This window comes from Nannobrachium achirus (assembly GCF_963921795.1).
Source record: "Nannobrachium achirus genome assembly, chromosome: 6".
NCBI lineage: Eukaryota > Metazoa > Chordata > Actinopteri > Myctophiformes > Myctophidae > Nannobrachium > Nannobrachium achirus.
This window is the reverse complement of record NC_137815.1, coordinates 61,058,494-61,083,957: the sequence shown is the minus strand read 5'-3', so window position 1 is coordinate 61,083,957 and position 25,464 is coordinate 61,058,494. Positions and strand designations below refer to the sequence as shown.

At 43.8% G+C, this 25,464-nt stretch overlaps 1 protein-coding gene across 6 annotated transcripts in view; it reads right to left on the bottom strand.

The window, feature by feature from the left end:
- foxp1b (forkhead box P1b) overlaps positions 1-25,464 on the bottom strand; it is a 70,105-nt gene that overhangs the window by 40,782 nt on the left and 3,859 nt on the right. For 4 of the 6 annotated variants that reach the window (XM_080728768.1, XM_080728767.1, XM_080728763.1 and 1 more), the window contains exons 3-4: positions 19,057-19,207; positions 4,558-4,795 (exon numbers count right to left, since the gene is read on the bottom strand). In XM_080728768.1, the coding sequence (XP_080584894.1) occupies positions 4,558-4,795; positions 19,057-19,207 (389 nt within the window). The remainder of the gene's footprint in view (positions 1-4,557; positions 4,796-19,056; positions 19,208-25,464) is intronic. The other 2 variants (XM_080728764.1, XM_080728765.1) reach the window with 1 other exon arrangement.

Here is a 25,464-nt window from a genome sequence, read left to right as displayed (position 1 = left end):
TTGTGAGCATGTAGATCAGCTATTTTCACAATTTCTGCCTCTTAATATTTGACAATTTGGTCAATTTAAATTGTCATTTAAGAAGTATTAAAAAGTCCTTAGATTGTCACTTTAGAAATGTTCATAAACCCTCTATACACTTAAAACTTTATGTTGGTTTGCTTACAGTTGAGTGAGAAAACAACGTTGCACATTAAGCTAATCATCTGGGGACCCCCCAAAATAATTTGGGGACCCCCCTGGGGGTCCCGACCCGACCCACAGGTTGAGAACCACAGGACTAAGAGACAGTTGAGAGAGAGTGAGAGAGAGAGCGAGAGAAGAGTGTGGGGGTGAGAATCACCTGCTTGGCTCTCTGACAGATCTAAGATACTGGGGTGAATATTCAGCCCCCAGATTGCCTTCTTCACTCGAGCGTGTGCTAAACTGCTGTTGACGTCTTCTTTAATCCTTGACAGTGAGCACAGGGGCAGAGAGGGAGGGAGGAGGAGGGCTCTCATGCACGTCTCCTCCCGTGTTTGGTGCCCTCAGCGGAGGGTTGTTGTTCCCTTCCCTCCTCCTTTGCCGCTGATGCTCGCCTTGTTTGTTGGGTACGCTGCGAGGACGCGTGATGGAGTGAGCGTGATGGGACGATATGAAAATGTCATATCACGATTATTGTGACAAAAGAAATTGCGATTTACGATATCATTGCGATAATCAAAATCCATTATCTGGGGCGGAACATTAGCCAAAAAATAGCAGATCTACAAGCTCACAACGCGTCGCGGCACGTTGTGAGCTTGTAGATCGGCCATTTTTTGGCAAAGACTTTTGACAAAGAGTGAAAAAAAGACTGTATTAAGTACGTATATTATAGGTACCTTTCACCAATTATAGAGGGTTTAAGTGGTACCGGATATGCAGCTCGGCAAATAAAAGGTGAATTGATCCCAGTGTATGACGGGTAGGGCTGTCTTCGACTCAGGATTTATCAAGTCGATTCGAGTCGCGGGGGTTCATCCGACGCGTCGACGAATCGTTTATGTGTAAAAAAAGAAAAAAAAAAAAAAAAAAAAGTTGTGCTTTAATGACTGGAGAGGAGGCGCGACCGCGACGCATTGATAGAGTACCAGTACAACAGCTGTTGTAAACCACTATGATTGGTGGATTCTCTGCTTTGAAAACTGCCTGTTCCTTCAGGAGGAAAAACAACACCAAAGTAGGCTAAAGGTAACAATAATGTAACTTCACTGCGTCGATGCAGAGCGGCACACGGCTGCATCACAATGCAAGCAAATTGTCATAATCTAAAACTTTTTAAGAAGTCCTCTACTCCACCGCAGTCCTCTGCCTTAGACCACCACCACAGAGCCACACTCAGCGAGTCAGCGGCAGTGAGTGAAAGTGAAAGCGCATCGCGCTGCTGCTTCTTGGTCAGCTTTAACAAGTAGAATAACAACAAGTCGACGCATTTCCTTTCAAAGCGGTTAACTTCAAAATAAGAGCACCTTGTTATATGATCAAGGCAACTTTCAAGTCACGTGAACTGGTTTTATTTTTAAGTCTAGTTGCAAGCAGTAGGAAGTATGGACTAAATAGGAAGAACATGACAGTCCAGCGCTCTCATACCGCACCGGTGTGATAAAAAATAATATATTTTTGACGGCTCGACTCAAACAATTGGCGTCGATTCCGGGGAATTAAAACGATGCGTCGATTCGTCGAATTTTTGAAGACACCCCTAATGACGGGAGGACGATATCACAATAAATTAAATCTCCACAATACGATTATCGTGAGTGTTTTTTTATCACGATAAACGATAATATCGCTTATTGTCCCATCCCTAGTCAATACCCCCTCCGCTCCCTGTCTACGATTAGGCTTTAGTCTTCAGCCTCATGGCAGCAAGCAGAAAAAAAGTCAGCTTGACACTGGAAGATTCACAGGAAGCCTGTGCACACACGCTCTCACCTGGGAGAGGTGTAACCGGAGCTATGCATGGCGCACGTCTATTTTCTTCCCCCGTGCACACGTTGGTTACACGTGTGAATGAATCTATGGAAATCTCTCCAAAAAGAACGAGCCGCTTTTTAAGTCGCTGCGGCTTTGTCTTGTTTTGAAACAAAGAAGAAAAAACAAATACAAATTCAAAAAGTACTACTCTTCTATTTTGACTTTTATTTATGTCTTGCCAGTTAAGAAACCACAGTATTTTTCCCCTTAATGTGTCAGTCAGACCTTTCCACCGGCTTGTTTGTCCACCCTCCATACAGTACATGCACGCATGCATGTGCACGCACGCACGCACGCACGCACGCACGCACGCACGCACGCACGCACGCACGCACGCACGCACGCACGCACGCACGCACGCACGCACGCACGCACGCACGCACGCACGCACGCACGCACGCACGCACGCACGCACGCACGCACGCACGCACGCACGCACGCACGCACGCACGCACGCACGCACGCACGCACGCACGCACGCACGCACGCACGCACGCACGCACGCACGCACGCACGCACGCACGCACGCACGCACGCACACACACACACACACACACACACACACACACACACACACACACACACACACACACACACACACACACACACACACACACACACACACACACACACACACACACACACACACACACGCAGTGTGTGTGAACCCCTCTTCACCTCCCAAGGCTTGATGGTTTAGTGTGCTAAATGTGTTTTTGTCCGCCGTTGCTTTCATAATGACACGTAGGTTTTGATGGCTGAAACACGAGTCAGATGTAATGCGGTGAGCTCACTGCGCCTGGAGGCTCCTCGCTAGCAGTTCAAAGATCATGCTTCGGTGTGAGCAAACACGTAGACGTATTGGATGCCAAATTAATTCCTTCCTCGAAGACACAGCCGTGGCTCCGAGAAGCGTTGCAGACAATTCATAAACTTGGCGTGGGGATTTGAGAAGAGACGTTCTGACGGCTCTGGATCCTTGTTCTTGATGCTTACATTAACAAATAAGCGCTATTAATCGCTGTATAAGGTTCAGAGTGTGTGGACTGCCTGGAGCATGGATTTTTTTGCTATCTAGTACCAAGGGATGGGACGATACGCGATATTATCATGATAAAAAAACACTCACGATAATCGTATCGTGGAGATGTAATTTATCGTGATATCGTCCTCTGTCATGCACTGGAATCAATTCACCTTTTATTTGCCGAGCTGCATATCCACTTAAACCCTCTATAATTGGTAAAAGGTACTTATAATATACGTACTTGATACAGTCTTTTTTTCACTCTATCAAATGTCTTTGCCAAAAAATAGCCGATCTACAAGCTCACAACGCGCCAAAACGCGACGCATTGTGAGCTTGTAGATCTGCTATTTTTTTGGCAAATGTTCCGCCCCAGGATAATGGATTTTGATTATCGTGATAAAATGGTAAATCGCGATTTCTTTTGTCAAAACTAATCGTGATAATATGACATTTTCATATCGTCCCATCCGTACTAGTGCCACAATCGATGTTATTCTTGCAATGGTTTTGTGATTTTATTATCACAGTTTAAAAACGTGTTTTCTTAAACGTGTCTGTCAGCAACGTTCCAGTCTGAGGGGAAGTTGACCGTTTCAGGAGTGTGTTCTTTTACGCAGCTATAAAACACAGCGACGATCCAAACGCTACTGAAGTCAACGCAGCGAAAGGCACCAGCTGCAGTTTCCTACGTTGCAACTGAAACAATACCACCCTTGACCCCATCTCATTAAAAGTGTAGTTATCCCATTTCCATCACCGCAATCTTTTTCTTTTCTTTTTTTTCCTCTACAAATCCCTCTCCCAACTCCCCAGGTGTTCCTGTGAATTCCCCAGCTGGATATACTAGGCACACTGAGAAGTGACTGTGTTGGCCTTTAATGAAAATAGTACTTAAATAAATTCATATTAATTTGTGTGGTGCAGCCCTATGTGAGTGTCAACTGAGGCCCTGTGGGAAAAATGCCCCTTTTAGGGTATGGCTGTTTGGGTTATTCAAAGACGACAGTAATACGGATGTCACACCTAATAACTAGTAAAGTATGGGGTTGATAAAAGACAAAGGTCCTAAAGTATGTGGTTTTGAATGAGGTGTAATATTAACATTAACAGAGTGTTATATATCAGTGGTTCCCAAACTTTTTAGCCTGCGAACAAAAAGAGAAATGAGAGAGCTACAAGCTTGCGTTGAGAGCTTGTAGATCATCTATTTTCACCACTTCTTAATTATTAAGAACCAACCCTAACCCTATTTATATATATATATATATATATATATATATATATATATATATATATATACTGTATATATTTCAAAATATATTCCATCTTTTCAATTTGAAATATATATTAAATTTTTCGCAGGAAAAGAAAATGGGATTTTCACTCGAGTCTCGTGACCCCATAAAAAAAAGGTCCGTGACCCACAAATGGGTCGCGACCCACTATTCATCTCCTGGAGTGCATGGGGGATAAGGTGGTGGAGTCTGAGCATCTGAGCGGGTCGGGTGCGGGTCGGTGGCGGGACTCACCCTTCTCTCTTGTTGTGGCTCATGTACTGGCCGTTGGTGGAGGCGTGCTGGTTGAGGAGTGGGTTCTTTGGAGGCGCCGGGGAGGACAGGTCCAGACCCCGGTGGCCGTTGTTGTTGCTGCTGCTGTTGTGGTTGTTGTTGTGGTGGTTGTGGTGGTTGTGCTGCTGCTGCTCCTCCTTCACGTTGTGTGTGTTCGTAACCTCCTTCCACAGTTGCTGCAGATCGGCTGGAATCATGCCTGAAACACAAACACAAATTGGATAATTAAATCAATTAACGGCTAATCCGACTCTCCTCGTCACGTAATTAAATCAAAGCGTCTGTAAACAAAGCTGAGTATTAATTAGAAAATATATTCCACTACAGGGTAATGCACTGAGACCCCCACCCACACACACACACGCACACACCATCAGAATCTCCTCCTCCCCATGCATGCCTCCCTCTCGTTCTAGCCTGTGATTTGAAGCGTGTTTGTACACACAAATTCCTGGCATTCACGCGCGTTTCATGCTCATGGTAAATAATTAACATCCAGACAAGGCATGAAATCTGAATAATCACCATCATTTTCTCCAAACAACAACGAAGAATGGGCAGAAGAACACACACACACACAGACATAATACGCACACGCATGACAACAACAACAACAACAAAGGAAAGTTTACAATAGCAGATGTGATGTGAGGACTCCCTGCAGGACCCGGGGGGGTAATATTCTCCAAAGCGCATTAATGTGCAAAATACTTAAATCTCTGCACCGCCTTCAATTGACACAGAAGACTTAAACCTCATTTAACAAGTCAAGCATACTGCAGCTCACACACAGCCCTTTGAAAAATAAAAAAAGATAAATCCCTTTAAGACAGAAGACATTTTTTTCCCATCTTTCTCTCATGGTGGAAATACATCCGTGGAGTGCGGATTGCAGGGGCGTCACAAGGGGGGGGGGGGGGGAGTGGGACTGAGTTACTAGGTCCCAAGGTGGAGGGGCCTTAATTATTTTATACTATTATAGCACATATTTTCAAGATTTTTCAAAAATAGCAGATCTACAAGCTCGCAGCGCGGCACTCGGTGCCGCGCTGTGAGCTTGTATATCTGCTATTTTTCAGTAGTTAAAGCACTAAATAATGCGGAAAATAATGCGTTCCCAGTCTAAATGGGTTAAACCCTCTCCCCCTACGAAGAACATTCACGGGGGGGGGGGCCCCGCAGTGAATCCTTGTACCCAGGGCCCAGGATTTGGTGCAACACCCCTGTCTGTGCGGATGTGTGTCTTATTTTTTTCCTCCTCCTGCATGAGTGACAAGGATCCCGACACCCTGGGCCAGATTGGGGATGAGAAAGGATAATGCTGCTGTTTGTACACCCCCCCCATTTTCCATGTCTCACAAAACCGAGCCTTTGTTTGCACACAATGTATAGGAGATACTGCATGTGTGTGTGTGTGTGTGTGTGTGTGTGTGTGTGTGTGTGTGTGTGTGTGTGTGTGTGTGTGTGTGTGTGTGTGTGTGTGTGTGTGTGTGTGTGTGTGTGTGTGTGTGTGTGTGTGCTGGTGCCCATCTATGGTATGTCAGTTAAGTGTGCAGGGGAGAAGAAAAAAAGATTGCTTTCATATTTGACACAAATGAGGCTAAAACTCAAATGTAGAATAAGAAGATCCAGCCGCTCGCAGCTTCCAATGGCCCATTTATATTGTCAGTCAAAACACTGTGTGTTTTGGTAACCCATATTCTTAACGGCGTATTGAAATGTCCAATAAAGGCAAGGGAAGAGGGGAAGGGTATATATCGTCGTTGTCGAGTGGAAACCTCGTATCTCCAAGTTTCAAATTTGTGCGTTCTTTCGCAGAGTAAAGCCCTGCTTCATCATACAAGGCCGTCGCACAAAAGTAGTGAAAACAGCAGATGTACAAGCACACAACGCCTCGCGGTGCGAGGCGTTGTGTGCTTGTAGATCGGCTGTTTTCACTAGTTTAAACCATTTTTTAAATGATAAATACAAAACCAACGGTTTTGGACATACCAGGTTTCCACCCGACAACGACGATATATATATACTATATGCATATTTATATTGGCTATTCAGATCCTTTCTTAAATAAGCCACATGTTTTAAGCGTGGTGAAAGGAGCCCCCCTTGCCTTGGATGTGTGGTTGAATTAAACCGCAGAGCAGCGGCCGAGACCACTCGTTTAACATTACAATTAATTAAATCCATTCTCAAAATGAGCGCTGGGCAAATGAAAGATGATTTGCACATGCTTATCTCATTCGGGGTGGTTATATTCTCCCGGATCCCTCAACCACCCCCCACCCCCCCTCCCCCCCATATTTCTAATCACCAGCTCTATAGATACCAGAAGTGCTCCTTTTCAACCAGCAGATTGTAATACATTGTGTGCAAAATGCTTAGTCTTAATTTATTCCTGTTGTGGAAGAAAATAACTATGTGGTTGAAGATCTCAATACGATCAGCAAAAATATTTTTAATTTGATAAGCTACTAAAGATTTTAATTATGCCGGTAATGGAGAACATTGGCCTAATGAGGCGAAGTGCTCCGGAGAGACGTGGGGAGAGAGGGGCTGAGAACTGTGAAATGAGTCTGATAGGATTGCTGTGAATTCACACTACCGTTGGATCATTTGCATATCAAAGAGCCAGGAAATGATTGCAGGACAAATCAATAACCTTTCCACGTTCCAGGGAAGCGTGTTTCCTCATTGGAATATTCTCAGACGCTGCTCCCACTATTTTCTCCCTTATTCTCCCTGCCGAATGCCTTGATGTGCCTTAATCGAAGTGCACGTCCCTGACGGGCTAAACATGGTTAAAGCAGTTAGACCGGTTACGCATTATTGCGTGTCGTTTTATGCTTTAGCTATTGAAAAATAGCAGATATACAAGCCCACAGTGCGGCACCGAGTGCCGCGCCGTGAGCTTGTAGATCTGCTATTTTTGAAAAATCTTGAAAATTTGAATTTTGACCCGATTTTGACCTGATTCTAGAAGTGTCTTTTGAATCCTTCTAAGGTTTTATTTTTTTTATTTTTTTAAACTATGTTTCTGTGTCAGCAATATGGCCAGCCATCGTCAAAGAAAAGGTCCTTTTCACTTAACCGGAGCTCATTTAGTCTGTTCTTGAGAGACTACTATGTCAGTGGTTCTCAAACTTTTTCACGTGAAGGACCTCCAAAATGATATGTACAGTATTTGGCCACGGACCTCCATCTCAAAATATTGTATCAGGAACCCCCCAGAAGCAAATATTGGAGTTACAAATGTTCACTTTAAAAATACATATATTCAAAGATTTGCACACATTTTCACGACTTTTTCAAAAATAGCAGATCTACAAGCTTGCAGCGCGGCACTCGGTGCCGTGCTGTGAGCTTGTATATCTGCTATTTTTCCATAGTTAAAGCATTCAATAATCCCAGTCCTAAATGGATTAATATTGCGTTCTGTGCAGAGGCACGTTAATTCGGCGGTTGTTGCTTTTCAGACACGTCGTTATCAAAGGACACTGTGGATCTCTTTGTTGTTGTTTTTTTGGTGTAGTAGTGAAAATAGACGGACCAAAAAAAAGTTGCATTGTATTCTATTCGTCCCCCATGTGCTGCTGGCGGGGTTTGGAAGGGGAAGGTCACTCAGTGATGTGAGTGTCCTGCTCTTCGACAGCGGGAACAATCATTTTCCCCCCACTTGGTGCCCGGTGACAGTGGCCGGTGTATTTTTAGCCGACGTGCTTGACAGGAGCGGCCCACACCGCCTCAATTACCCAGCAGTCCTGGTGACCCCCGACACCACTGTTTACTGGGATGAGACGGCGGCGGGGCGGATGGACTGTTCTGATGAGAGGGGGTAACAGAGTGGGACCAAGCTGTCTCTTTCTGGATCCACACCCGTGATTTTATTGCCATCTATTCCTCCCGCTCTCATCTTCTTACACCCGCTACTACGCCATATCCCCAACCCCTAACCGGGTTGGAGCTCTTTAAACCTCAAAGACCTGGAACATACCCGAGTCGCTTGTAACCACTTTAACCATTATTTTATGTTTTAACTATTGAAAAATAGCAGATATACAAGCTCACAGCGAGTAGATTTGTGATTTTTGAAAAAGAAAAATCGTAAAAATGTGTGCAAGTCTTTGAAGATCTTTGACCCGATCTTTGACCCGACTTCTAAATCCTTCCTCTACATCAGCCGTTCTCAAACTTTTTCATGTCAAGGACCCCCAAAATTTCAGTTATTTGGCCGCGCGCGGACCCCCATCTCTAAATATGTTGTTCCAGGGACCACCCAGAAGCAAATATTTGAGTTAAATGTTCGCTTTTAAATAGATATATTCAAAGACTTGCAAAACCAAACTCATGATTTTTCAAAAATAGCAGATCTACAAGCTCGCAGTGCGGCACTCAGTGCTCAATAGCTAAAGCATTCAATAATTCTAGGCCCAAATGGCTTAAACTGTAGCAACAGCGATGGCTCATGGCCGCACATAAATGACAATAAAACATCATTAGGTGTACCGTCTCAGAGGGCATTGTGTGCTCCGTGTTTGGACAAACTGCATTGGAGTTCTCCATCTCATTACGGCGAGGGCAACATAATGACATTGATCTCTAAATCCCCCCCCCCCCCCCTTTCCTTGGGTCCGTGGCTTGTCCGTCTTTTCGAGGGGGCCGGATTGGTTTACGTTTCTTCTTCCCATTTTTCAACACAACCGTTCCCGCTCATTACGACCGGGAAACACGGACGAGCACTTTAAAAAATGTATGTTGTTGGGACACTTGATTGATCGCCGGCCCCCCCAACTCAATTTTGCCTCGGCAGGTAGCTCTAGCCCACAGACAGGGCAGGGGCTCTTCAACCTTTTCCTGTCCTTGTCCCCCTGTACCCAGGTGACCATGTTCAAGCAAGCAGAAAGTTGATTTAAGGTTCATAATGACATCAGTTGCAGGCCATCATCCAGCAAATAAAAAATGGCCCCAGTGCTCCTATCTGCTATTTTTCAATAGTTAAAGCATAAAATAATACGTAATGATGCGGCGTACCCGGTCTAAACGGGTTAGTTTATTGTTCCGTCAGGCTGGGACCTCTGCTGCACCCCTGTTTATGTTGCCGTAATCACTGGCCCGCTGATATGCACCCCCTTAGGCCTAAAATATGTCCTGTCCTAATGCTGCAGGAACTATTACCAGTAGCCCACCGGTGGACGTATCAATCACTGCCAGGCGGACCACATTACCCACCGCTGTCCCCGATGTGCCGGCATACGCTGTGAGCGCTTCGTGGCCTCGCCACATTCTTTACTTTCATATTACCCACAAATTTGTCTTGTCACTGTCCCACTGGCCTGTTCTCGACAGCTTAACCAATTTAGACCCGGGTGCACATTAGTGAGTGTGTCATGTTTTGCTTTAGCTGTTGAAAAATAGCAGATATACAAGCTCACAGCGCGGCACCGAGTGCCGCGCTGCGAGCTTGTAGATCTGCTATTTTTGAAAAGAAAACGTGAAAATTTTAATTTTGACCAGATTTTGACCCGATTCCATAAGTGTTTTTTGAATCCTTCTAAGGTTTAAAAAAAAAAACGATGTTTCTATGTTGGCAATCTGGCTAGCCATCGTCAAAGAAAAGGTCCTTTTCACTTTTAACTGGAGCTCAGTTAGTCTGTTCTTGAGAGACTACTATGTCAGTGGTTCCCCCAAAATGATATGTATTTGGCCACGGACCCCCATCTCAAAATATTTCGTTCCAGGGACCACCCAGAAGCAAAATTTGAGTTACAAACGTTCGCTTTAAAAATACATATATTGAAAGATTTGCGCACATTTTCATGACTTTTTAAAAAAATAGCAGATCTACAAGCTCGCAGCGCGGCACTCGGTGTCGCGCTGTGAGCTTGTATATCTGCTATTTTTCAACAGTTAAAGCATTCAATAAGGCCTAAATGGCTTAACTAATGTTGTCCGGCCACGAGGACTCAGTCTGTTACGGAGCAGCGTGGGAGGGCAGCAGGGCCACACAAGACATTTTAGCCAATCAGGGTGTGGGCAAGATCTGTGGCAAAGCACGCACGTACGCGTGCACACGCACGCGCACGCACACACACACACACCTGGTGCTGCACCTGGGGATAGCAACATGGAGCAATGCCATTGTCTCGCTTACTGTGATCGGGTCAAGAGGAGAGTTTCTTTTTTTTTTTTTTCGTGGAGGAGAATAGAGGTGGAGCCACTGGATCAAATTTATATTTATGGGAATTATATCCTCCCCAAACACATTGTTCTAATTTATAACAGATACCGTCTAGGGCGGCCGCTTCCAAGACTTTGAACATTAACGTCAAAACGAATTTACCACAAGAGAAACAAATTAAAGTCCAAGATAAAGTGAGCAATTGTTCTTTCGCCCAAACCACTATCTGCAAACGTAATACTCAATTAGTTCCATTGTGTTTCCGTGAGGAAAACTGAATGCGACTCTTCATTCCAAAAAATCTACCTAACCACAAAATGCAACACGTTTTAACTGAATTAAGAGCACAGCAGCCCGTCGCGACAGCAGAACTACTTTGCTTTCGACGTACGGACAGCAAGCCCGACTACTGCATGTTATGCTTCTATTGTGTTCTGTTTGGCAATATTTCTGTTAACAACCCATTCTGGACGGGTACACATTAAAGTGTATTACCCCCTCAGGCCGGGAACACATTTTTGTGTATTACACTATGTACAGTATGTAGTAGAGTAATTTTTGAAAAAAATATTTTAAGTTTTTCAAATTTTTAGTAAGCTATCAAATAGTTTTGGAATTTTGTTTCTAGCTGCTACAGAGGCTGAGTAATACGTTTTCCAGAAAAACAGTGGGAAATTTCAAATCAGTCTTTAAGGCTTTTTTCAAATCGGACTTAGGCCTAAATGGGTTAACATGGCATGGGTTAACATTGGCACCAGTGCTATTTTTTTGTGCCAGTGCCATTTTTTTATTCCGATAGCTACATATTAAAATAAAAAAAGTAAAAAGGGGGGGGTTGGGGCAGCATCAGTTAAAAGTCACACTAATTCACCCCCCCCCCCCCCCCCCCCCCCTCAGTCTGCACACATAATCAGCAGGGTCCAAACGGCTGCAGTGCAGATCAGCTCATCATTCCCGTCGCGGTGCTAACTACTAGCGGAATATTGAAGATTAGATCTGAGCTCTATAGGCCTGACCCGCTGGTGCATGAAAGAGTGTAGCGATGTGGAAAACAGAAAGGTCATCAATAACTTCAAACAGTGAAGCAGAAAATGTGTAGAATAGGGAAGGGAAACTGGAGGGGTGGAGTGTGTGGGGGGGACTAGCGGCTAGCGGCTAAGTGTTTTAACAGCTGTCTCAGACACAGAGGGATCCATCGATGCATTCCAAGGATGGGTCCTAACCAGATAATGACAGAATGGAATAGGGAATGCACAATATTGAATAATATTGGCTGATATCCGATAACCATTAATTGCATATCGTCGTTGTCGTGGGGGGAAACCTTGTATGTCCAAAACCGTTTGTTTTGTATTTTTTCATTTTTTAAATTATTTAAACTAGTGAAAACAGCTGATCTACAAGCACACAACGCCTCGTGGTGCGAGGCGTTGTGTGCTTGTAGATCGTCTGTTTTGTCAGCTGTTTTGTGTGATGGCCTTATACGATGAAACAGTGCTTTACTTTGTGAAAGAATATGCAAATTTGAAACTTGGAGATACGAGGTTTCTTGCCTATACCGATTTGACCGATTGCACCGATGCATTTTTTGTGTGTATATATCCGCTGACGCCAATATGACGAATGATTAATCGTGCACCCCTAGAATGAAACTACGTCAAACTGACCAATACCTTAACTATTGTATACCATCCAATAGTACATATTCCTTCACCGTTTTTTTTTTTTTTTTCACAGAACCAAAGAAAAGGCCTTTGTATTATGTGCTTTCTCTTAAGAAAAAAAAAGGTCAGATACTCGGTCGGTATTTAACAATAGTGTTGACTTTACTATAACCTAAAAGGTATTTGTATAAACAGGATGTTCTGGGAAGCTGTTGTGAAATGAAGTAAAGAGTACAGTACATCACCCTATCAGCAGAGTGATGCTTTACACAAGGGGTGTGTGTGTGTTTGCCAGCCATCTGACATGGGGTAATTCAACAACACACACACACACGCACGCACACACACACACACACACACACACACACACACACACACACACACACACACACACACACACACACACACACACACACACACACACACACACACACACACACACACACACACACACACACACACACACACACACGTGCAGGGGCGTCACACTGGGGGGGGGGGTGGGACTGAGTTACTAGGGCCCAAGGTGACGGGCCTTCATTATTTAGCTATCGAAAAATAGCAGATCTACAAGCTCACAGTGCTGCGCTGCGAGCTTGTAGATCTGCTAATTTTTTTTTTAAGTCGTGAAAATGTGTGCAAATCTTTGAATATATGTATTTTTTCTAACGTTTGTAACTCAAATTTTGCTTCTGGGGGGTCCCTGGAACTAAACATTTTGAGATGGGGGTCCGTGGCCAAATACATATCATTTTGGGGGTCCTTCACATGAAAAAGTTTGAGAACCACTGACATAGAAACATAGTTTTTTCAAAAAAACATTTTCACGATTTTTCAAAAATAGCAGATCTACAAGCTTGCGGCGCTGTGAGCTTCTAGATTTTTGAGCGGTGGTAGCCGCTCCTGTGATTCGCTTTCAAGATGTTACTGGCCGTGTATGTCTGTCGCCTGCCGTGTATGTCTGTCGCCGGCCATACCTCTCCTGACCACACACACAGACCACACACACACACACACGTTAAAGGAGGGGCGCTATTGAGCAGGGCAGGCAGACAACACACTCTCTCTCTCTCCCTCTCTCTCTCTCTCTCTCTCTCTCACACAAACACACACACAGCGCAACGGTGGGGGCTTGAGTGTGGGGAACACGCACCACTGAGGCAGACAACACACTCTCTCTCTCTCTCTCTCTCTCTCTCTCTCTCTCTCACGCGTTGGTCAGGGACCGCGTTGGTCAGGGACGTGCAGAGAATGTTAAGAGAGGCAGGGGCTGACATTTCTAAAAGGGCCCTTTGGTGGACAATTCTCTCTTAAAAGGGCAGGGGCTCAAGCCCCGTTTGATGTCTGTGTGCACGTGCCTGACGACTGGCGTTGGTAAAAGCAAGAGCAGTATCATCGCATCGTCTATGCGAAGCGTGGAACAACCACGATGTGAAACGAGCAATTATAATCACACCAATGGATTATGTTTTCGTTTGAACCAAATTAGGTAGTCTACAGAGGGACGGAGGGAGTTTTACCGTGAACGTGGCTGCGTGCAGGCAGACTCGTGAGAGAAGAAATCCATGCTTTACACAGTGTTTTCGGTGGAGAAGTCTCGTAAACAGTCTGCCTTCCCGTCCCTACCAAATGAGTCGCCCGTTTCAGCTTGACTCGTTATCATTCTGAATCAATTAAAGTTACATTGTGTGAAACGTGAGCACGTTTAACTCAAGAGGCAAAGCACTGTCTGCTAGGCGGAGGACGGTCAGTGTAGGGAAAGTTCAGTAGCTGGAGGTTTATTCTTCGCTGTATGTCGGTGTCGCTAAACAAGCACCCTTTTAATTAATCTACAAGCCCACAACCTATTGGATCAGTGACGCATTGTGGACTTGTAGATCAGCCCACTTTTGCAGCGGCGAATGGAGACTTCTGCCTCGCGAGACCAGCCACATTTTAACGTTACACGCGAGAAGTGCTGCAGATTTGTTGTTTTAATTAAATATAAATGAATTCGAAGCTCTAGGGGTTGGTGGGTAAACCACCGCTCAGTTCACACGGGTGTGATTTTTCAATAGTTTATAGCACAAAATGTGAGTGAATCCTTGTACCCAGGGCCCAGAATTTGGTGCAACACCCCTGCACACACACACACACACGCGCACACGCACACGCACACACACACACACACACACACACACACACACACACACACACTCTCACTGACTCACAACACATCAGCGCTACACGCCTGTGCCTATGGCAATCGTCTGCTAGCGGATAAGTGATTCCATAACTAGTCCAAACAATAACAGGACTGTACAAACCCTGTTTGTGTTTGCCCATTACCTAAGCACCCTCAGCCTCCCCCCACCAACCAACCCCATGCCCTCCCATTTCTTTTTTTTTTTCCATCCAGCTTATCTTGTTATTTCAAAACTGTTTGTCTTAGCTGGGAATGAACAGTCAATGTCATGTTGCAAAAAAAGAAAAAAAATAAGTAGGAAAAAAAAGTCTCGAAAGACGTCTTTGTCAGGGCCGCTCCCTGAGAAAATATTAAAAAATAAATAAAGCAATAAACTTCCTGGCCAAACAACAAGGCGTTGTTGAGTCAGTATCACCTAGCAAGAATTGTTTCACAATGACAGGTTCAGGGGCAGTCGTGGGTGACAATGGAGCCAGTCTTCCTCTTAGGCTAAAGGGGATTGCCACTGGACACATGCCCTGGGTGGCGATCACAGTGTATGAAGTGGTGGTCGGGACGGAGAGTTGAAGGACACGGCATCCCGCCGCAATCGATCACTTCTGTTTCACTGACACCGTCACCGAGGCAATGGAGGATCATTGTGCGAGTGTTGTTTAAAAAAAAGTAAATTTTGTCAATTCAATTCAATTGTACTGTATGTTTAAAGGACAACTTTGTTTTTTTACAGCATGGGTTCATATTTTAGGTTGTAATGAAAGAAAATGAAGGTTGAGTGTTGAAATGCTTTCATTTACTCCTTTCTATCGTTTTAGAGATTTTAATGATTTTGATTTCAGCGGCTAGGGGTTACATGCGTGCAAGTGCTAAATATGTATTTTTACACAATAAGCCCATTCCCAAGATGCACTGCAATCTTTCACGGACAGATGTGACTTATGGGGGTTAGTAGTGTTACTGTAAATAGTCATTAAGAAATCTCTGGCTTATTGTGTCTAAAAATATATATTTAGCAACTTGTACGCATGCCCCCACCCACTGAAATCAAACTCACTAAACGTGCTAAAACGATAGAACAAAGTGAATGAAAACATTTTAACATTCACCTTTTCTTTTCTCTAATTACAATCTAAAATATGAATCCTTGTTGTAAAAAAAAAAAGTTGTCCTTTAACTTAAATCAATAAAAGTACTAGAATAGACTTATCAGAGTAATCTTAGGTTTGGGCCATGCAACCCATCTCGGCAGAGGCCATTTTAGAGAGCTCAACTTTCTTCCAGTTGAATGGCGGGTCACTATGCCTAGGCTGGTCATAGTGTTTCCAAATTGCTTAAAAGGTAAATAGATCCTTCGTTTTTTACACCGGCCCACGGTATTTTTTATTAGTGGTAGTGTTGATCTGAATCTGAAAGCAGATTGGTAAATATTTTGCATATCGTTGTTTGTCGCGTGGAAGCCTTGTATGTCCAAAACCGCTCGATTTGTATTTATCATTTTAAAAATGATTTAAAATAGTGAAACTAACCGATCTACAAGCATGCGGTGCGACAGTCTTGTATGGTGAAGCAGGGCGAAAGACACAAATTTGAATCTTGGAGAAACAAGTGTGTGTGTGTGTGTGTGTGTGTGTGTGTGTGTGTGTGTGTGTGTGTGTGTGTGTGTGTGTGTGTGTGTGTGTGTGTGTGTGTGTGTGTGTGTGTGTGTGCTGACCGAACCCTCGCTAAAAACTCCAGGGCAAAAATCCACTCGTCCGAGACAGTTTGCCCTCTTGGCTCCCAAGTTGTGGAATAAACTCCCTGTCGCACTTAGAACAACGGACTCACTCGCTACCTTTCGCCGTGGACTGAAGACTCACCTTTTCAGACTCCACCTAAACCCTTAGCACTACAGTAAAATCAATGACCATACATGAAGCTAGTTAACATTTGTTTGTTAGGTTTCTTTAGAACTTGATTATATTGTGTTTTTCTCTAGATAGATATCCATTTACATTGTTATATTGCTGTTAATGTACTGACCTATTATCTTGTTTATTATTGCGATGTTGTATCTGCTTATTGTAAGTCGCTTTGGATTAAAAGCGTCTGCTAAATGCCTAAACTGTAAACTGTAAACTGTGCGCGTGCGTGCATTTTCAGAGAAGTCTATGACTACTGTGTGAGTTTTTTTTTTTTTTCGTTTGTTTTTACTCAATTGTCTTTTAACCTTCTATCTATGAGGGTTTCAAGCCATTAAATAAATCAAATCAAATTGCATACAAGATAGAGAATAAACTAGTCTGAGAAGAGAGAGAGACAGAGAGAGACAGAGAGAGAGATATGACAGATGATCTAATCTGTGATCTAATCTGTGTTTCCGTAGCTTAGTGAGTGTAGGCTATGTGAGTAGTAATACAGGTTGCATTGTACACTGTACAGTAATATACTGTATACTCAGTCACACAACGCTTTTGCTCGACAAAATGGCGTATTTTAAACTTTAAACTATTTATTTAAGTAAGTAGGTCGGGTTATTGTCAGCATCAGCTGGGTGAAAAGGGCGTCTAGACCCTTGACAGTGTGCTAGACCCCAGGGAGATTGATTGCGGAGGTGCAGTGCCACACCTATAGCTCCCGGTATCTACAAGTGCATACATTCTGTTCACGCAATGACGTGGAATTGTTCGATGTCCTTCCCGGAACGTTTCTACATTTTCAGATAGGGATGGTACGATGTGAAAATGTCATATCGAGATTATTGTGACAAAAGAAATCTCGATTTACGATATTATCGCGATAATTAAAATCCATCCTGGGGTGGAACATTTGCCAAAAAATAGCAGATCTACAAGCTTGTGTACAAGCTATGAGCTTGTACATCGGCTATTTATTGGCAAGGCTAGACATTTGACAGAGACTGAAAAAAAGACTGTATCAAGTACGTATATTATAAGTACCTTTTACCAATTATAGAGGGTTTAAGTGGTACCGGATATGCAGCTCGGCAAATAAAAGGTGATCCCAGTGCATGACTGAGGACGATATCATGATAAATTAAATCTCCACGATACGATTATCGTGAGTGTTTTTTATCACGATAAACGATAATATCACTTATCGTCCCATCCCTATTTTGAGAAATACACCTGCTTCACTATCAGTGCATCACATTCTCCTAAATCACTCTGTGACAGTAAAACCACAGAACCTGCTTTTGTTGACAGTCGATCCGCGTGCATCCAAACACACATCACGTTTTCACTTTGAGTTGGCACAGGAAAGCAACATGTCATAATGTCACGATGACACAGCTTCTACCCAGAGAGGACATGCCCTCAGACCACTCCAGGCATGCACATACTATACTCTTTCAATTTGAGTTGGAACACATCACTGTTTCCTTTTCGGTAAGGTATGCATCACTGTTTCCTTTTCATCACACTCTTGTGTTGAGCACCAAAACCAAACAAACACATTTTTGTCATTGGATCTGCTCAGGATCACACACAGGTCAGTGGCGGTCAGATGGGTGACAGAACCCTCGCTAAAAACCCTAGGACAAAAATCCACTCATCCTACACAATTTGCCTTCCTGGCCCCCAAACTGTGGAATAAACTCCCTGTCGCACTTAGAACTACAGAACTACGGCTATTTTTGGCAAAGAGCTTTGGTGTAGAGGGGGAAATGAGCAGACTCAGAGTGAAAGGTCAAGGTTGACGGTTCAAGTGGTTAAATATCTGAAAACACAAATTTACATGAATCCAAAATACAATATATACAATGATTGTGCTGTCAAAACGATGAAACTATATGGAATCTATGATAAGGTTGTGGGGGTCCCTGCTTCATCTCTCCTCAACTGGGGTCCTTGGCCTGAAAACGTTGAAGACCCACGGCATAGGTGATCTATTTCTGATTAACAATTTGGCTGCCCCGGTAGCCAAACTCGTTCACAGACGATATAAGGTTTCCATGGTAACCCGCATCTCAACGCTTGCTACGGGTGCTGGTGAAAGAAAAAACTGCATACGTCATGACGCAACGCGGCCAGAAGCAACGGAGAGCGGCCATTATCCATTGACTCCTATTCTATGCTGAAACATAAAAACAGCTTTATCTCTGAACAAGGTGCAAATAACGCAGAGGAGGCCGAAATCCGCTTGTTTTCACGGAGACACGTTGGCCCCGGTTAGGATTTTAGTTTCGCGACCGTTTGTAAACAAACTGATCTCCTTCCTGGATCGTCAGTGTACACCCACGTTCACACGCACGGAGCTTCCGGGGCTCTTCAAAATAAAGTGTAAGTGAATGGTGGCAGCCGTTGTGTTAAGAACGGGGCATTTCACCTACAAAGGGCAGGGTCATGATGAACCCCATGGGCAGACAGTGGGAGGTGTGTGTGCACTGAGTACTGACCCTGAGTGAGGGAGTGTAGCGGAGGTGTGCGTAGCGTACTGACCCTGAGTGAGGGAGTGTAGCGGCAGGCCCGTCTGGCCAGGCTGGATGGTGAGCAGCCCTTGTCTCTGGAGGTTGAGCAGGTGCTGCTGCTGGAGCTGCTGGACCTGCAGGAGCTGCTGTTGGAAGGCCAACTGCCCAGCAGATACCTGCTGCTGGGGGACGTGCACACACACACACACACACATCCATACACACACACACACACACACACACACACACACACACACACACACACACACACACACATCCATACACACGCACACGCACACACACACATCCATCCATACACACACACACACACACACACACACACACACACACACACACACACACATCCATACACACACACACACACACATCCATACACATCCATACACACACACACACACACACACACACACACACACACACACACACACACACACACACACACACACACGGAAATGCAACGACACACAAAAAGGCACGCAAGCACATGCCGCCAGACAGACAGACAGGGAGAGAGAGAGAGAGAGAGAGAGAGAGGCACACCATAAGCAAACACACTTACATATGGGAAATACTATATAGCTGGCAGGGTAAACACTCAAAGCTGACATACAGGTTTAATGTACGTATAGTACTGTATACAGTCGCTGTCGGGTGGAAACCTTGTATGTCCAAAACCGTTCGTTTTTTGCATTTTTCATTTTAAAAATGATCTAAACTAGTGAAAACAGCCGATCCACAAGCACACAACGTTGTGTGCTTGTAGATCTGCTGTTTTCACTACTTTTGTGCGACGGCCTTGTACGATGAAGCAGGGCTTTACTTCGCGAAATAACGTACAAATATGAAACTTAGATACGAGGTTTCTGCCCGACAACGATGATATAAAGCTGCAAGGGAACCATGCAAATCCTGTGTTTAAACACTATGCATGGATCTGAACCGGCACATGAATTCAACGCTGTTCATATTTACGAAGGTAAAGATAAACACATCGTAGAGTATCAACACCCCGGCGTGTGTGAACAAGAGAAAAACTGTTAAACAGCTCACACGCAAACAGCCTATACACAAATGTTAATTCTCACACGTTCCGCCGTTAAGTGTTGGATCGGCTGGCCGCGCACTTAAAAAAGACAGGTAAAGCGTTACATCTCTCCTCGTTCCCCCTCTCTTTCTCTCTCTCTCTCTCTTAATTAACCACGAGTCGAGAGGCAAATGACAAACAGTGAAACAACATAGTTAATCATTCATAATAAGAGCCACAGGATTTTAATTACAGCCATTCATAATTCAGCAAACAACGTGTGACTAAATCAAAGTGCTTAATAACCACCCCAGCCACTCTCACAACTCTCCCAGGCATGGCACCGAACACAAGGAATCATCGCTGTTGGCAGGAAACCTTGTATGTCAAAGAACATATTTTTCAGGAAATGGAAAACAGAACCTGTTGTTCCAAAGTGTCCTTTGTAGTTATTGTTTAGTCACAAGCTCTCTAGTTATGCCATGTAGGCCTAGAATTATTGAATGCTTTAACTATTGAAAACTGGCTGATATACAAGCTCACAGCGCTGCAAGCATGTATAGATCTGCTATTTTTTGAAAAAGTCGTAAAAATGTGTGCAAATCTTTAAATATATGTATTTTTAAAGCGAACGTTTGTAACTAAAATTTAGCTTCTGGGGGGGTCCCTGGAACTAAATATTTTGAGACGGGGGTCCGTGCGTGGCCAAATACATATCATTTTGGGGGTCCTTGATATGAAAAAGTTTGAGCACCACTGACAGAAACGTGGGATTTTCAAAAAAGCCTTGAAGGAATTACAAGACAATTATAGAATCGGGTCAAAATATTCAAAGACGTGCACAAATGTTCACGATCTTTCAAAAATAGCAGATCTACAAGCTCGCAGTGCCACGCTGTGAGCTTGTATACCTGCTATGTTTCAATAGTTAAAGCATAAAATAATGGTTTTCAGGCCTAAAAATACTTTTGGTTGGTTAAATATGTATACAGCCCGCAGACATGATTAATCACTTTCACCTTCACTTTCAAAGAAATTCAAAAATAGCAGATCTATCGTAGACCGTTTGATACTTTTGTTTAACACTGTTGTTACTACAGTGTCACTACAGTAGTGTAGTGTAGACAAAGTAGGGCATTAATTTCCAGAAAATCAAAAAACTCAGTGGGGGTGCATTTATTGTAATCACATTTATTTGTCTTAGGAACGCACCAAAAAAAAAAAAAAAAAAAAGAGGCTCCATGGCAGGAGTTATCAATAGAAAAAAAAAGGTAATTTTGGGGGTGAACTACTCCTTTAAATATGGAGATACAAGGTTTCTACCCCACCTGTATGATCCTCCACCCCCTACCCAGTAAGCTGTGGTAAATATCAGAAATAGATGGGCTTGTGCCTGTTGCACTGAGAGAGACATGTTTTAGTGACATACTGTCCTGATTTTGGGGTGAAATAATGTCCCAAAAACAGTTTGACCCTGGTGAAAGTGAAACGTGTGAACTTAACGTGGCATGAGAAGATGATAAGAGGGGGCTGAGAGATGAGAAGAGAGAATGAAGAGGGGACCGAGTGAGAGAGAGAGAGAGTGAGAGTCAGAACAATAAATAGAAGGAAATGATCTAATATCCCGCTCCGATCTTCTCAGAATAAAAACAAATGGGAGATGCTATTTAGATAACGTGCACACGTGTGTGTGTGTGTGTGTGCGTGTGTGTGTGTGTGTGTGTGTGTGTGTGTGTGTGTGTGTGTGTGTGTGTGTGAGTGTGTCTGTGTCTGTGCTCGTGCGTATGGAACGGAGGAGAGGGGGAGAGAGACTTTTAACCCTTTCATAACCGGTTACAGTCACAACAAAGCACCAGGCCTCTTTGTCAGAAAATATGCATCATTACCGAGCCGACAAACAACTGCGGCGATAAGGACAGAGAGTGAGACAAAGCTCACCTTGTTATGTTACTCTCTGACAGATAAGGAGAGGCCAAAGTAAATAAACATGCCTACCGGGACAGGATATTAGGGCCGTATATGAGTGTACAGCAGGCACGTAGGCACACAATAGACATCAAAGGGGGCTTGAGCCCCTGCCCTTTTATCCGCCTGTAAAAAGTGCCCTCTTCAGACCATGAATGCTGTTTTTACTATGGTGAATGCAAATGCTCTCTTTCCATGCCATACCTGAAGGCAGCATTCAAGAGAATTGCCTTGTCCAAACTCTCCTGAACTTGAATGCAGGATCTTATGTTGAAAGAATTGCCCTCTCTGTGTAGAAATCCATGCTGTTATGCTGCACATCGCCAGTATTGACTTGATTATGTTTAGTTTAGTGTGGTATTAAGTACTGAAAATAGCCGACCTCCAAGCTCACAACAGCTTGCAGGTCTGCTATTTTCAATATTTTCACCAAGAGGCCCTTTTAGAAATGTCCGCCCCTGCCTCTCTAAAATCCTCTGCACGCCCCTGGTATACAGGGCCCAGTTGTGTGGGTGGTGGACAGGGGGGCATTCAAAGGAGGTGCCACAGCAGCCAAGCTGTGCACCGCACCCTGTTACCAAACACAGGATACACCACTTTTATTTGTTTACTTCTCAACAATAAGAGCGCAAGCAAAAAAAAAGAACAGGTCTCTGTGCAACATGGCTGTCGGGGTCAGATGCACGACCGGCAGCTCTGTGTCCCTCTGGAACAGCCAGATAATAATATAATAATAATAGAAAAAAAGAACAGGAAAAAAAAAAAAACCTTGCGCCTTTCATCTGCTCACTAGAGCACTGGTTCACTAAAAATCAAACCTCGGTTCGAACTGAAGCGGTGAATTAGAGCAGTTCCAGATCTATGTTTTTGATTCAGATGGGTCCCAGGGACATTTTATGAGTCCCGTTTTTACTGGTGTGTGTGTGTGTGTGTGTGTGTGTGTTTTTTTTTTTTTTACCGCAACGTGCTCTCTCTCTCTCTCTCTCTCTCTCTGTTTTCAGCGTGCGGTTTGTAAGTTTCACTTTCGGTTTAGAAATCAGCATCGCTTGCTCTGTCTGGCTCTCTTGGCTCTCTCGGCTCTCTCTCTCTCTCTCTCTCTCTCTCTCTCTCTCTCTCTCGCGCGCGCGCATGCGCAGATCCTGTTCATACTGGTGAGTGAGTGAGTGAGTGAGGACAAGGGGACAGACATGTGCATACATTGGAAGCGGCTAGTCACCGCTTCAAAAAATAAAATGAAAAGAGAAGCTGCTGTTTGTTGTTCTATGCCGTGCTGTGCTGTGCTGGTCTAAAAGGAAAGCAAGGAAGGTCTTCTCGGTCTTCTCACACTAGTCCAGTGCACTGGTGTAAAGTAACTAAGTACATTTACTTAAGTACTGTACAATTTTGAGGTATTTGTACTTTACTTGCTTGTTTCCAATTTCCAATACTTTTACTTCTACTCCACTACATCTCAGAGGCAAATATTGTACTTTTGCTCCAGTACAATTATATGAAAACTTTAGTTACTAGTTACTTTGTAGATTTAGATTTGTATTGCTAAACATATACCAGTAAGGCGGAAAGCGACCTCGCCCTAAAAGGCGAGGTCGCGCCATCTGTCGAGGTCGCGCCATCTGTCTTGGTCATCTGTCATGGCCATATATGGATTCTGTTAGTGTGGTTTTCCTAACAGGCCAAACAGGGCATCATCTGGGATACAATCCCTTTTATGCCCATATATGGAGATCCCTAACAGAATCCCTTTCATGCCCGTTAGATATGGGCTTAATATTGAGGGATCTCCATATATGAGCATAAAAGGGATACTGCTAAGAGTGGTTCCCATGACATCAAAATATACAATTCCTTTTATGCCATACATGGAGATCGCTGTCTGAACCAGCCACACCACTGTGATGTCACCTGTTTATGCCCATATATGGTGATCCCTGCTCTGAATATCTGACATCACTTGTGATGTCACCTGTGATGTCACAGTGATGTGTCAGGGGAACCACAGTGTCAGGTGTTACCCGAACGTATGCGGACAAGATGTGCCGGTTCTGACAGTAAACTGACAATTAAAAAGTGCTTCCGGTCCCGGCCGTTTTCGTTTCCGGTCGGAAAAAACGAACGGGTGCCTCTGTCACAGCTGACGCTAGCTTACATTATAAACACGGCCAGACCTAGCGCGACGATGGATGTGTCATTTTTCAAACGATTCTTTTTGGTTTGAAAGCTGTGAACGTGTGCACAGCACACGCCTGGTGCACGATCGGCCACGCACGCGCCCACGTTAAGTCACAAATGTGAGTAACTTTTCCACCACTGGTCCAGTGTCAGAGAGAGAGAGATAGAGAGAGGGGGAGAGAGAGAGATGATAAAGATCTGGTTGAGGTTTCAGAGAAATGGAGCATACAGAAGGCCTGTGATCTCTGATCTACGCTATATCTGAAAGCGTCCTCTTTCTTCCTCTTCTGTCATTGACGGAGACGTTTCTCTCATCTACAGTTGTCTCCTCTGTTCCCCTTGGCAGCCTTGACAGCAGGAGACAACAATGCAGGTGTCGTGGCGGGGGAGAGTTCATGGGGAACTTTCTTTCGTCGTAAGTCAATTTGTGGTTTTAGAAAGAAGATACAAAATAAAACAGATAATAATAATATGAATAAAGATGTACATTTTTAACCCATTTAGGCCTAGAATTGTGTAATGCTTTAACTATTGAAAAATGTAATGAACATTTGTGCAAATCTTTGAATATATGTAAATCTAAAGCGAACATTTGTAACTCAAATAGGCCTACTGTATTTTGAGATGGCGGTCCTTGGCCAAATACATATCATTTTGGCGGTCCATGACATGAAAAAGTTTGAGCACCACTGACATAGAAACATAGGTTTTTCAGAAACCCATATTAGGATTTAGGAGACATGTATCGGGTCAATAGATTTGAAGACTTGCACAAATGTTCACGACTTTTCAAAAATAGCAGATCTACAAGCTCGCAGCGCGGCACTCGGTGCCGCGCTGTGAGCTTGTATATCTGCTATTTTTTTAATAGTTAAAGCATAACATAATGCGTAGTAATGTGTACCCGGTCTAAATGGGTTAAACCCATGGGGTAAAATTGCAAAATCAATTTAACTCTCTCTCTCTCCCCTTCAAGATTTCTTTCTTTCTGGCGTTCATCTGCTGACAGGAGCTTCTTGTGTTTCTCCCAGCATGCGGTGCACATTCAAAAGAAAACCCCCAGAGTCCCCCAGAACAAATAAGAGGTTAACAAGAAGTGGCACGAGAGATAGAGACAAACACTAATGATAAAGAGCGACAGTGGCAGGCCTTTTATTGTCGAGCTTCAAATGTAAACTTAAAGATCTTTTGAAAAAAAGAAAAGAAAAAAAAGAGGGGAAAAAAAAAACGAAATTTTGATGTCTTTAAAATAGAAGAGGG